The sequence below is a fragment of the Ciconia boyciana genome, chromosome 2, assembly GCF_034638445.1.
Source record: "Ciconia boyciana chromosome 2, ASM3463844v1, whole genome shotgun sequence".
Lineage (NCBI taxonomy): Eukaryota > Metazoa > Chordata > Aves > Ciconiiformes > Ciconiidae > Ciconia > Ciconia boyciana.
The window spans coordinates 57,681,037-57,695,518 of NC_132935.1; the positions used below are offsets into that span (position 1 = coordinate 57,681,037).

At 40.5% G+C, this 14,482-nt stretch overlaps 1 protein-coding gene across 1 annotated transcript in view; it reads right to left on the bottom strand.

Annotated features, from left to right (window-relative positions):
- Window positions 1-14,482, bottom strand: part of PIEZO2 (piezo type mechanosensitive ion channel component 2) — a 321,244-nt gene that overhangs the window by 82,051 nt on the left and 224,711 nt on the right. Inside the window, exons 12-17 of the mRNA XM_072852760.1 lie at window positions 14,232-14,371; window positions 11,899-12,135; window positions 6,594-6,717; window positions 4,706-4,959; window positions 3,887-4,035; window positions 3,004-3,177 (exon numbers count right to left, since the gene is read on the bottom strand). Of these exons, the coding sequence (XP_072708861.1) occupies window positions 3,004-3,177; window positions 3,887-4,035; window positions 4,706-4,959; window positions 6,594-6,717; window positions 11,899-12,135; window positions 14,232-14,371 (1,078 nt within the window). The remainder of the gene's footprint in view (window positions 1-3,003; window positions 3,178-3,886; window positions 4,036-4,705; window positions 4,960-6,593; window positions 6,718-11,898; window positions 12,136-14,231; window positions 14,372-14,482) is intronic.

Below are 14,482 nucleotides of genomic sequence, written 5' to 3' on the forward strand. Positions count from 1 at the left end.
CATAATTCATGGTGCAGCAAGGAAATGGGCTTGGGAAGTCCTAAGCAGAGGATTTTTCTTTCTCTTGCAGATGTGAAACTGACCTTTATAAATCAACCTTATAAAAAGTGAGAAGTGCCTCACTCTGCCAGTTCCAGTGCATCGGTTTCTGTCCCCTCTGTTTGCAGTTGTCAGAGCCTTACTCTTGAACTCACTCTGCCACTTTGCTTATGTGAAGCAGCATCTTAATACATGAAGAGTCTCAGAAATTTTAACAGGACTCTTCAGTTAGACACAAACATAACACTGTAATCATATGTAGCAGTTCAGGGGCAGATGGAAGAACTGGAGCTGCTTTCCCTATTGCTTTCATGACTAGCTCTCAACTGCTGTGGTTGTTTTAACAAGTTTGCTATTAAAAGGATTGAGTTCTGTCTTCTTACTCAAAATTAAGGTTCAGTTTCTTCATTTAAATTTTTTTGTTTGTTGCAAAAGAAGCAGCATAAAAGGAGTTTTGAATGGTAAACTAGCTGTTGAGTGAATGCTAGTGTTTTTAAAGCAAAAGAGAAAGTGAAGTTTCAGTGGCTTTGTAAGAAAATTGCACATATACTTATGAGCCTTTAATCTGTGTTTTAATTGTCCCTGCAACTTATTTCTATTGCTAGCACTACTGTTAAGCTGGAACCTTGTGCTAGTTCTTATCCAGCTTTATGCATCATCAGTACAAATGTCAGCTGAGCTCTCATCCTGAAGCTTTGAACTATAAAGTTGGTTGATGCTCAGTACTGATTTATCACATCCAGAGGGAAGAAAACAGCTGGGTCTTCATATTTCAGGCATTGTTTATGGTAATACAAACCAGAAAAAGTGTTCTGATTTGGGTATTGGACACACTTGTGAATGTTTCTGAGGAGGAACAAACGATATACATGATAACTGTGATTTTGAAATACTGCAAAATGGCAAATGTATCACATACACTACATTTAAGAGTTAAAAATATCTAGCTACTTATCTGACAGCTCAATACAATCTAGTACACATTTAGACTTAAAAAAATAGCAATATAGTAGCAAGGCAAAAAAGCTAATGATATCACATGATCCTCTTCGCCTGCCACTTTACTTCAGTAAAAAGCCTGGTGCGACAACAAATGTCTACTTTCAGCACCCTATCTCAAGGCTACTTACTCCTGGCAAAAATGTCACTGGCTACCAATAAAATCTACATCCTACAACCTTCATTTCTGATCTAGTCTTTTCTTTACTTTAATTTTTTTTGCTCTCAACAGGACACTGGAAACATTTTGTGTCTTTAGTTTCAGTGGTTCCATCCTCCGAGACTGATGTGACTTCAGTCACAGTGATTCTCTTTATGCCAGCATTTGGAGAGCTGTAGCTTATATTTTGGTGTCTTTCATGTATAACAGAAAGATACGCAAGCAGTGGTTTCACAGGCAGAGCGTGCTGTACCATGAACCCACATAAACCCTGGGAGTGCCACCGGTTGTCTTTTCCATTTTGTGGCTACTGGATCACACTAGGAGTGAGGTGGAAGCTGTTTCTATGTCACTCAGCACAAGTGCAAAGTGTTTGGGCTACAAAAGAGCTTGCGCAGTTACTGCAAACTGTAGTGCATTCCCCCAGATGCCTCAGCCCAGGAATAACCCCTGTTTCAGCTCAGACACCTATCTGGGCTCTGGTTTCAGGGCTTGGCTGCCCACTTCAGAGATGTTAACATGCATCTGCTGCTGCACAGAAGTCTGCTATGGGCACAGAAAGTTTGCTCACAGGCCATTTCAAAGGGCCCTTGAATCTACTGTCAGATTTAGCAGTTCAAGAAAAGCAAAAGGAAAAGGTATTATGCAAACAGTCATTTAAAAAGGTAAGTTAAAAAAACCCTAATACAATGTTGTTAGGAAATTTTATCAAGTTTGATTTGTTCTGGTTTTGGCAACTTATTTAAATACAGAAACCAGAAGCATTCTATAAAAGTAGAGCTTATTCACGTGCGCTTCCAATAGGGAACACAAACATACTTGTACCATATACTGTGAAGTTGCTTCATATTCAATTGAATGCATGAAAAATATCTGAAATGCTTTTGTAAATCTAGCAAGTCCTAGAGCAGAATTCTCTGTTAAGAGAAACTGTCATTATTCCATAACACACTGTGGTGTACGTGATGTTATGCGGCTAGTCCCCATTCATAGAAGTGCAGCTGAGTTACACTTATCATTGGACAGGCAAACACTCTAAAAATAGTGTCTAAATGAATTGGTTTCTTCAAAGAATTAGAGTAAATGTCATCGCATAATATGACACTACGTACTATGAAACCGTTTCTCTCTCTTATACTCCTGGAGCAGGATCCTAGGCCAGATATGTTTTTATGCAGGAGAATATGGAAGAGTTAAACACAGGAAAAGTGAGGTCCCAGAATCATGAAAAAATGCTAATGAACTTCTTGATGAGATTGCTGAATGACTCAAAGAGCTAGCATAGCCAAGGGTCAGTACTTTAAAGAGTGACCACAGGTTTGGGATTTTTCCATTTCTGAATTTCAACTTTACAAAAAGGCCTAATTGTCCAATGCAAACGTGGTATTTTCCAAAGATTTCCCAACCTTAATTTGGCCCTCACAATAGACATTGAAAAACAGAGGTGACCCAGATTAAAAGCCATCTTTCCTATTATTGACAGGACTTACAAAAAGGCACACATAGCAATTAAGCATCTAACTCCCATTAAAGGTCAAAGCCAATGAGATAAATACATAAATACCATTAGTACCTTTGAAAATGTACCCCAAAATGAAAAACTTCAGTGTGTAGGGGAAAGGGGGGGGAAGACAGATACTTTGGTTGCTGTTTGTTTAGCAGGGTGCTGGATACTGAGCACCTTTTTAAGCCAGGTAGTCATAGCAAAGCCAAATAACATCTAATGAAAAGTGAGCATTACGAGACAGTCAGAAACAGAATTTTCATACAGATAACCAATAGCTCCATTTACTTTGTTTCTTTACCTGTAAATAGTGTTGTCCTGTTTGCTGGTTACGGCTTTTAAATCAGTGAGCTGGAGAAAACGGTCATGGAAATAGTGGAGGTGTAAGATACACGCCAGTAGGAAGGAGGTGGGGATAAAGATGCGTGTGAATAGCTCAGCCACAGAAAACTGTTTCAAGCCAAGGTCCGCTAGTCTGGAAAAAAAAGTAAGCCACTAAGCTACCTTTTCACACCAAAATCTTTTTCTTGCCATGAAACATTATTAAAAATCATTTGCAATAGGAAATAAGGGGCTGGTACTTGTTATGTGTTTTTAGTTTTTAAAATTCTTCTAAACCAGGAAGTTTTACAATGCAAATATCTTGCATTTGGACTCAGTAATGTAGAGAGATACTGTAAACATACAGAGTCAAATGAACCAACCCTGCCATAGATCTCTTGAACCAGATGACTTGGCTCTGATTGATTGCAAGTCCTGGACTGGAGATCCATCATATTGCATATACTTTCTCATGTAAGCTCCTGTTGAGAAATGCCCAACACATCATGAGGAGGAAGAAACACAGCCCTCCTTATTAGCAGGAAGGCATGTCCATCTTCATCAGCTCCAGATATCCTGCAAATCTATCCTTAATCCCTTCCCAGATATTGCTCCTATGGTCAGAGGTAGAGAGGAGTATTGGCACTGGACTGGGAACAGGAGCAGTGCCAAGGCCTTGGCGGCAGATGAAATATGACTCTTTGAGCCCCGCTCATGCCCTTGCTCATCGCTATTGTTACACCAATAAATCCATGACTTCAAAGCTGAGCCAAGTCAGCTATGCCTGGGGATGGTCTCATGATGTTTTTCCTGTTTGAACTCAGAAGTCCAAAGAAAAAATGAAATTAATCGAAAACACTTACTTGTTTTCATCCAGGCCTGTCATGTTCTTCCACAACCCAGGGAACGACTCGAACTGGTATGTATAGATGAAGATAAGTACCAACATCGTGTAAACAACCACTGACATCCAAAAGTATTTTAAAATCTTTCTCCACCATTCATAGTGCACCTGAAAATCACACACTAAAGATGTTGAAACAAGCTGAAGACAAAGACACTGACAAAAATACTGACAACACTGCACTAGCAAACAAAGACTAAGAATACTATTTTTCGTAGCTGGCCTGAAGTAAACAACACTTACCCAACAGCAGCCACAGTTCTTTGAGATATAGTTTTTACTCCTGATGCACATGCACACAAGTACAGACTTTTGTGTAAAAATGTCTGTTGGGACATGGCCACAGACATAAAGGCCAGGGACAGCTTCAGTCACTCAGTTTCCCCACCATTAGGTGATGAAAGTCCAGGAAGAGAGGGACTCCATGCTCATTGGGGTGTGGAAGCTGTGTGGACCAGCTGTCACAAAAACTGGGGGCTATGTAGGACGTGCACAGGCCCAGTATTTTCCCACACAGGTTCCAAAGCTCGCAGTGATGTGGGGTGGAATCCCAGAGCAGAGGTGTGTATTGTATGCATCTAATTTATGTGCACTTTGGCTGTCACTATAATCAAAAGCCAAAGGACAATTAGTCTTAACCCCTTCAAATGATCTTATTATGTTGTATCTAACTAAAGAGCAAACACACTGTTTATGAAATCTGTTTGGAGCTTACCAAGTTAAAGGTAGGAACCATTGTATTCAAGGACAAAATTTAGTTAACACAGTTCTTACTTACCTGATAGAGGGCCACACAGAAGAGGAACAGTACCATATAGATGATTTTGTACATGACAATTCTACCCTCAAAGCTGACAAAGAAGAACATGCCCCCACAGACGTAAATCCAGTACTTGATGAACATAGCCATCACCAGCTTCCCCAGGACTTTCATAATATCCTGTTCATCCTCATCATCCTCTTCCTCCTCCTCCTCCTCCTCCTTCTCTTCCTCCTGTTCTTCTGCCACTTCTCCCTCTTCCAACTCCTCTTCTGCAAATACAGAGTCACATTTGACCTCTGTCTGTTCTGGGGACTTTTAGTAAGAATTGAAATGGGTGGAAAGTAAAATCTCTGCACACAACACAGAAACTTAAAACACAATATTCACAAGAGACTGTATTTCTGAATCATACATGCCTCCAGAACAGGGGAAAGAGTTTTAACTGCATATGAGCTTCAACCTGCTCCTGGAGCCATACAGTGCATAGCTATACATCCTTACCAGACACCCGTCTTCACTTTGAAATGCAGGCAGCTGTAGCGGAAAATTAGAGCCTAAGGGTTGTATAATGGATAACAGTCAAAACACTTTCCATGGCAATACCTCTACTCCCAGGCAAGAAACCTTTTAAACTGGAAAACAAAGAAACCACCAGCACCACCAGAAACCTCTCATCTTGAGTTTAAAGTTTAAACTCTCATCTTGAGTTTGAACCTCCCGTCTTGAGTTTCGTCCTTTAGAGAATATTGTGGTTACCACCAAAAACCACAAGCAAGAGAAAACATTAACATAAAACCAAACAAGCTTAAAAAATATAAATGCTGCCTTAACACTGCTGTTTTTCAAAGAAACTACCACTTTTCCAGCTTCTTCTGCTGTACCTGAGCCATTGCAGAAAAGACAAGCTGCTTTTGCCCTATGAAGAGGTCAGAATTCCCCAGTTATTAACCTTGTGAGGCTTGTGGAGGGCAGGGTAAGTGTCCCCCCAATAGCAAGTACACATAAGCAAGTATCCAGATAACAGGGCTTGTCAACCTCATAGCATATAGCTGTAATGTTTATCTTCACATTGAGAACAATATCGAGACTTCACCGTCAAAAGGTTTGCCCGCTCCTTTTGTCCCACTCATCATCCTTCTTCTCAGACTCTTTCCTTGCTCTTGCCTTGCAAATCCTTGCAGTGTCTAGCTCTGACACTGACCAAATGTTTTACTTAGACAAGTATTGTCATTAATCAAAAAGAAAGCTACATTGCTGCTTCCCAGGCTGGCTTTCTACCATTTCAGTGAGTTGAACTTGTTCAGATCAGCATCCAGAGAGATAGAAAAGGACAAGGAAGGTTTGGGCGAACATGTGCAAAAGTAGCAAAAGAGAGAACAGGCCACCGAGCTGTTAGATGAGCTGAAACTGCACCAGTAAACTTTGCTCTCAGGTATGCTTTGGATAGCATGAGCCTCCGCACTGAAAATATACATGCTTATTTTCCCATTGAAATTAGCAGTTTAACTTCTGGTTTTGTACAAGTGTTTATGTACAAACACAACTTCCAAGGGATTTAGCAACTGACTTTTCCTATGTAAACTCTTCTCCTGTGGTTAAACTTCTACAGAAATTAATCTGCTGGTTTGAGTTTGGGACACAGGAGTAAACTGATTATTTGAAAGTTCCATGACATTTCTCAAATAAGTCATTTCAATTACCTTCCAGTAAAGAGAATTCTCATTTGATTTGCATTTCTGAAGTTCAAAGGCGTTTTATTTTTATATCCTGATAGTTGCACATAGATTTTTTAATACCTTTCTTAGCTAATAACAGGTATCTTGCTAATTGCTTTCACCATTACAGAAATGCAGTAACTGGAACTTCTATCACAACTGAAGGGGTAATTTGGAGGTGGCTTTACCTTTTTCTTCATTTTCTTCACTTCCAACTTTGACCTCAGATAAAGTAGCTTCTTTTAGCTGAAGCGCTTTCTGTTCAGTGAGGTGTTGCCTAAGCAGTAGCCAGAAAGTAATTGTGAAAAGAATCTGCAAACAAAAATCAAAACAAAAACAACAGACTAATTGTATATCCTATATCCTGCTAACACAAACATATGTTTTCATAAATTTTGCATGCCTTTGTTTTCTCTGTCCATCAGAAAATGGTAACAATGGCATCAGTGTCAAAGTGCATCTTTGTGGAAGTTAAGTCATTTCAGAAATGTTCTGTATTAAAAACAACTTTATTTCATTTGCACTTTTCCATTGAGTAATAACTTTTCACTCTGCATCTTTTCTTAAAGGTATTTACCTATATGGTTCTATTCTCCCCCATTCTATTGAGTTTTTAACTCCTGTCTTATAAGTTTAAGGAACTTCTCATTATATATTGATTGGTATAATTTCCATCTGTCCATTTTTGTTCATTTTTCCCTTTTGGCAGGGAAGAAGCATAGGCAGGTGAGTGTATTCTCATTATTAGGTTTGGTATATATCCCAAGTCTTTTGATTTAGGTTTGGTACTTCAGGTGTTTAAATGCAATTAATTTAAAAATCAAAAATTTCTTTGTATGTCTTTAAGTTACAAAAGACACAGTCAACTGAATACGCCTTGCACTTGGAGCAGTTACAAGATTTCAGATGGCTCTTAATTCTTTGAAGAGCTTTAAGAGATGATAATTCCATAACAGCAGGATACCTTAGAAATAAATAAATCTCTTTAATGAAGACTGCATTTCTGTGTTTTGCAAAAAGCTAAATTCAACAGCTTGCAATACTAAGAGATGGCCAAAATTCAGAAAACAGCATGATGCCTATTCATCACACACTTGATTTTATGTTTACATTCTTCAAAGTTTCCACTGATTTCAGTGGTGCAGAACAAGGATTATTTCACTACTTTATAAGCTAGAAGAATAAAATCTCAAATAGGAAACATGTAAGAGCCAAGTATTTTGCATACAGTAGAATGACAAGGCCAGTAGTACAATGTAAAGAACTCTCCTGTTTTTCATCTAATGTGCAAGTACTTCATGGGGGAAAGGAGAGGTCCCAGGCTAGCGACAGCTGTTTTCACTCACTCTGTGGCTAACACTGAGCTGCAGCAAAAGACTGTCAGCCTGTGTGAATTGTCACAGCTTCTCCAGATACCTTCTGGAGCTCTGGCTTTTGCATCACAAACCATTGATACTGTAAAGCATGGATTTGTTCTGCAGTTATTAGGTCCATCTCCCTGCTGCATTTACTCCTTGTTCTCTTTGGCATTTCCAGAGCCAGAGCTGGCTCTAAGAAATGTCTTGAAGGGTTGCAGATTAAAGAAATGCTTTTAGTCAGCCTTGTACAGTATCCATTTTATTTCCTTTTCAGATCAGGAAACACACACATAGCATGCAGAAAATTATGCAGAAAGAACTACAGTATATTTCTTTCTATTGTCCTCTCTTTGCAGAATACAGTATCCAATCTTTATTTAAATTCAACCTTTATTCAAAGGCCTTTAAACTAGGAATAACAGGGAGGGACAGAGTTACTAGCAGCCTTGAGAGGGAGTGATGGACAGGGGTGACAAGCAAAGGGCACCTGGGGTGATATGAATGATGTGATATGAATGAAAGGAAACACATAATCAACAAAACAGGGCTTATGTGAGGTCACCTCAAGCATTTGTATCTAAGCAAGGAAATGCCTTCAAGGCACCATTACAGGGAAACCTTCCGGATCCTTTCTGGGAAATCAGCATGTCAGGTGCCTCTCTGAAGTGCCTTTACACTAATGCATGCAGCATGGGGAATAAACACAAGGAATTACAGACCTCTGTGCAGGGCTATGATCTTGTTGGGATCACAGAGACAGGGTGTGATGGCTTGCATAGCTACAATGGAGAGATACAGGCTCTTTAGGAAGCACGGGCCAGGAAGACGCAGAGGTAGAATTGCCCTTTGTGTGAGAGCACAGCTGGAACACATGGGTTCTGCCTGGGGATAGATGATGAGCCAGGTAACCTGGGAGGAATACGGAGACACTGGCCGAGCATGCAGAGACATGGTTAGAAAGGCCAAGGCCTGAAGTTGAGTCTGGCAAGGCATGTCAAGAGCAACAAGAAGAGCTTCTGTAAGTACATAAGCAGAAAAAGGAAGGCTAGGGAAAATGTGAGCCTATTGCTGAGTGGGGCAAGGGCCCTGGTGACACAGGACATGGAAAAGGCTGAGGTACCAAATGCCTTCTTTGCCTTAGTCTTTGCTAGCAAGACCAGCCTTCAGGAATCACAGGTCCCAGAGACTGTGGAAAAGTCTGAAGCAAGGAAGACGCACCCTTGGTGGAAGAGGATCAGGTCAGGGAATACTTAATCAAACTGGGCATACATAAGTCCTTGAGTCCCAATGGGATGTACCCACGAGTGCTGAGGGAGCTGGCTGATGTCATTGTAGAGGCTAGTCTCAATAATCTTTGATTGATTGTGGTGACTGGGACAAGTGCCGGAAGACTGGAGGGAAGCAAATGTCACTCCCGTCTTCAAGAAGGGCAAGATGGAGGATACAGGCCAGTCAACCTCACTTCAGTTCCTGGGAAGGTGAGGGTAGTGGGACACTGGAACAGGTTTCCTAGAGAAGTTGTGGATGCCCCATCACTGGAATTGTCCAAGGTCAGGTTGGACGGAGCTCTGAGAAACCTGATCTAGTGAAAGATGTCCCTGCCTATGGCAGGGGGGGAGGACTAGACGATCTTTTAAAGGCCCCTTCTGACCCAAACCATTCTATGATTCTGTGATTCTAAGGTGATGGAGCAGCTAATCCTGGAAACCACTTCCAGGCACATGAAGGACAAGGAAATCATCAGGAATAGTCAGCATGGATTCACCAAGGGGAAGTCACGCTTGACCAACTTGATAAACTTCTACAGTGAAATGACTGGCTTGGTAGATGAGGGGAGAGCAGTGGATATTGTCTGCCTAGACTTCAGGAAAGCTTTTGACAGTCTCCCACAAGATCCTCACAGACAAGCTGATGAAGTATGGGCTGGATGAGCAGACAGTGAGGTGGATTGAAAACTGGCTGAACAGCTGAGCTCAGAGGGTGGTGATGAGTGGCATAAAGTCCAGCTGGAGGTCAGTGACTAGCGATGTACGCCAGGGGTCAATACTGGATCCAGTCCTGTTCAACATCTTCATTAATGATCTGGATGATGGGGCAGAGTGTACCCTCACCAAGTTTGCTGATGACACAAAACTGGGAGGAGTGGCTGATACACCAGAGGGTTGTGCTGCCTTCTCCAGCTCGACAGGCTGGAGAAACGGGCTGGCAGGAACATCATAGAGTTCAACAAGGGGAAGTGCAAAGTCCTGCACCTGGGGAGGAACAACCAGTTCATGCACCATTACATGCTGGGGGCCGACCAGCTGGAGAACAGTTGGGCAGGAAAGGCCTCAGGGTCCTGGTGGACACCAAGTTGAATGTTAGCCAGCAATGTGCCCTTATGGCAAAGAAAGGTAATGGTATCCTGGGATGCATTACGAGGAGTGTTGCCAGCAGGTCAAGGGAGGTGATCCTTCCCCTCTACTCAGCACTGGTGAGGCCACAATTTGAGTGCTGTGTCCCATTCTGGTGCCCCAGGACAAAGAGACATGGACATACTGGAGAGAGTCCAGTTGAATGGCCACAAAGATGAAGGGATGGCAGCATCCCTCCTATGAGGAAAGGCTGAGAGAGCTGGGACTGTTCAGGCTGGAGAAGAGAAGGCTCAGGGGGAATCTCATCCAATGTCTATAAGTACCTGAAGGGAGGGTGGAAAGAGGATGGAGCCAGGCTCTTTTCAGTGGTGCCCAGTGATGGGACAAGAGGCAATGGGCACAAACTGAAACACAGGAGGTTCCCTCTGAACATCAGGAGACAGTTTTTTACTGTGAGGGTGACTGAGCACTGGCACAGGTTGCCCAGGGAGGTTGTACAGTCTCCATCCTTGGGGATATTCAAAAGCCATCTGGGCATGGTCCTAGGCAATCAGCTCTGGATGGCCCTGCTTGAGTAGGGTAGTTGGACCAGATGACCTCTGGAAGTCTCTTTCAACCTCGACCATTCTGTGATTCTGTGAAATTTACATTATATTCAGCCTAAAAAACCCCACTAGACATCTTCTATTAATTTTATGGGTGTGGCCAAACCATCATATATACACAACAGCTTCCTTTCTTGACAACAGCTAGTTTTAGATAAGATATTTGATGATATAGCTAATAAGAAACAATGTCAAAGGGGCTGACGTATTCAGACAGTTAAAACTCCTTAGAGATTTACAAAGTCATTGAGAGAAACTGTAGAACTTCTCTTGCAGAACACCTCGTGCTTTAGCTCTCTTACTAAACTAGTCCTACCTTTACGAGAGAAATAATACAGCACTCACTAATTTTCAAATGCATTAAAGACCCAGAAATGGTTGCTCAAAGGGCATTGCCAACAAGGAAAATCACTTACAGAATCACCTTAAATGGTAATTAGGAGTCACAGGGGAAGTGATTCACTTAGTGCAAGGGGAGCAGTGCCAATTAGATGCACTCTCTGAGACGCCCCTCTTGGGTGCTCTAGGAAACAACTTCCTATTTATGCTCATTCTTTCCCCCAGAAGCAAACCTGCCAAACAAAATGCATTTTGTAGTGCTTTCAAGACATCAAAGAAAAAAATCTATCATGCACTGAGGTCAAAAAACTCTTTTGTTTCTGATCTGAAACAGATTCCAAGTCATGCTGCTTCAGGTGTAAGAATAAAGAATTAAAGCTCAGTCACAGCTACGTACTGCTGCTTGTGCCAAATCATAAGGGAGTGAGTAGTATTGGTAATTGCAATGACACCGCAGTTCCAGTTGCCACCACATTCAGACACAGACCTGACATCCCATGGTATTAAACTAACAAATCAAACCACATCTAGTTTTGCATCCAGTTTATAAAACCAAACAAGTGAGCAATTTCCATCCACTAAGAATTTTCTACAGAATTATCATTAAAATCTACACAGATGTCTGAAACATTTGTTTTGGTATTAGCTTCACAAGCAAGAAGCAATTTTCTCAACACTATTTTTTAATGACTTATCCTTTATTGTAGAACTGCTACTGAACATGGTTATACTGAATACTGAGGATTCACTCTTAAAGAAATGCCAAGAGATCCACATTTTTTATCACAATATATTTTGTGGTTTCATAAGTAAATCTCAGCTGGTTGTAACACCTACCTTTGATGCCAACTCCCCAGGTTCCTTTCTTTCCAAAAAACCAGATACTTGAGGAAGCTCATCATTCTTCAGCTCAATACTCCATATATACTGCAACGTTAGCAGTAAATTTCCATAGAAAACCATGAACGGTGAACTGATCATGGCGTATTTCCTTCGGTCCCGAATCATCCACAATGTGCAAGACCAGATCAGTAACACAAAAGTCAACCAGCTGTGATACGTGATACTCCACGCCTTGTAGAAGGAGGAAAGAGAGGAAAAAATGTTCACAGACACATTCAGGAAGAACATTGATGCATACTGCCAGTTACACTTAACTTACGCTTCTCTACTTAAAGCACATTTTCATTGTCATGAGACTCTCACTCATATTAATCAGCTACTGGGCCAGCTAGAATAAAACCTTTGGAGAACATGCAGAAAGTGGATTCTTAAGAAGTCCACAGCTGAGGGTGAACCCTGCTTTGTGCATTAATTGCACATTGGTAAGGTTTGTAAGCAGACTCATTGCTTCTCATTACACCAAACTAAAAGAGATGGAAAATACAGGCTAACTTTTGGGCACATAAGATCTTCTTGCAAAACTAGCAGCAAAGAATTCAGAGTAGGAATAGTAAAACATATTCAATAGCTACTACATTCAAGGCCTTTGACAGACTTACAAAACTACGCTAACTCCATACTGTTCTAGCTTTTGTGGAATCGATTTAAAGTGGAAAGCTATGGCATGTACACACTGCATACACCTAACCTGAAGAACATTTAGGCTACACTAACCATGTTAGATTACATGAAATACTCACAACGACAGAATGTTTTCTACAGCTTGCAGAAATCAGTTACTGAAAACTGCTCTATTAAACACTTGGGGAAAAGGATTGGGGTTTTAAGTGTTTTTTATTAACATCGTGTTATTGATTTAGGACTAAATTCAGCTATATATATGCTGGTATAACTGTGGAATAACTGTCAATAAAACATTTTAGATTCCTTTTCAATTTAAATAGAAAAGTATGAAACATTAAGAAAATTTCAATCAGTTTAGCTCAGCCTCCTTGGAAATGATGTCTTTTAAGGGTATGTGAAAAACACTAATATGCTACTTCTCTGTCCCCATATAAGACAATAACTTACACTGAGCTGTCTTTGGCTATTGTGTAAGTGGAACTTGCTTCAGATCACACCATAAATTCATAAATGAATTTGGGTCTTATAAAATAGGGATATATCACTAAGAAAGAAGCTAGTAGTGTCTCAATATTAAACTACAAGAAAGCTATTCAAATATATGTTCTCCTTTGATATTGAGAGATATGACCTTAGAAATGAATTAAAAAGGAAATGCAGATCGTATGAAGCATGTGAGTTTAAAAAACAGGAAAAGAGGCATTGTGTCTATGAAAACAACTACTTCCTAATGTCTTGGAATGCATCAAGCCAGATCTGGATTTTGCACAAGGAGTCTGCTTTATTTAGTTGAGAAACTTTTCCTGTTAAAGGACAGCAAATAAAATTTGAAACTTTATGCAAACAAGAAGCAGCCAAGCTAATTTGTTTTACCATTTTTAGTGCAAAATTGGGCCAAGAAGCTTTATGGTTAATTTCATCACAGTTGAAACCTTTCCAAAACAGTAAAACCAAAGCTTGCATTGGGAATATAGAGATCTAATCATTATGCTGAAAACTTGCTACAGTGCAGCTCAAGGTATTTGCATCAAGTGGGCTTAAAAGCAAGCAACAACATGAGAAAGAGAAATAAGGGCGGTAAGTAAAACAATAGCAAAATCTTGCTTGGCACAAAGTTGTATTTTCCTTGAGACCTTTCTGTGTCAATATAGGAAATCAGGCTTTACAGATCTTTTCTTCTCAGAGAGTAACTGGATGCATGCTTCCACCTGAAATAGGAACTATATTTTTTAAATTTACTGTATCACTATGAAATGCTTTAATTTTGTAGGCAAATTTCTGAGAGGAGCAAAAGCATGACAAGCCTGCTTATGCAGAAGCTTTGGAATCAATAGAAAACTGAGACCCAGTGGTTTTCTAACATTCAACAGACAACAAAACTCAGGGCTCCCAGTCCTGGAAATGTGATGCTTTACCCAGAACCCCATGTGTTGTCCTATTTATAGGTCTATAACAGGCCTGGGAATTATGCATTAATAACCTAAAACGGACCCAAAATGATGCAGGCACCGTATTGATATTTTCTAACCCTGATGCAAACACTTACTGAAAACCAACCGATGAGATTACTTTCAGGAAAACATTGAGAAGACACATTTATCTGTAAAATTAACAGCTTTATTTTTTTTGTTGCCAGTACTTACCATCATAGCTATGAGAGCACAAATGTAACTTTGTTTCATGATAAATTGGAACACAGAGACCAGGGCATGTAATTTAACATTTTCTTTTTCCTCCTGAGCAACTTCCTCTTCCTCTTCCTCCTCCTCCTCCTCTTCCTTTTCTAAGTAGAAAAAGAAATTTTTATTTGCAATTCATGCTGGTCTAAAAGTAAGTAGTAATGCACTAGCAAATGCACTCTCTCCTGGAATGATTTCACTTGTAATCACTCTGA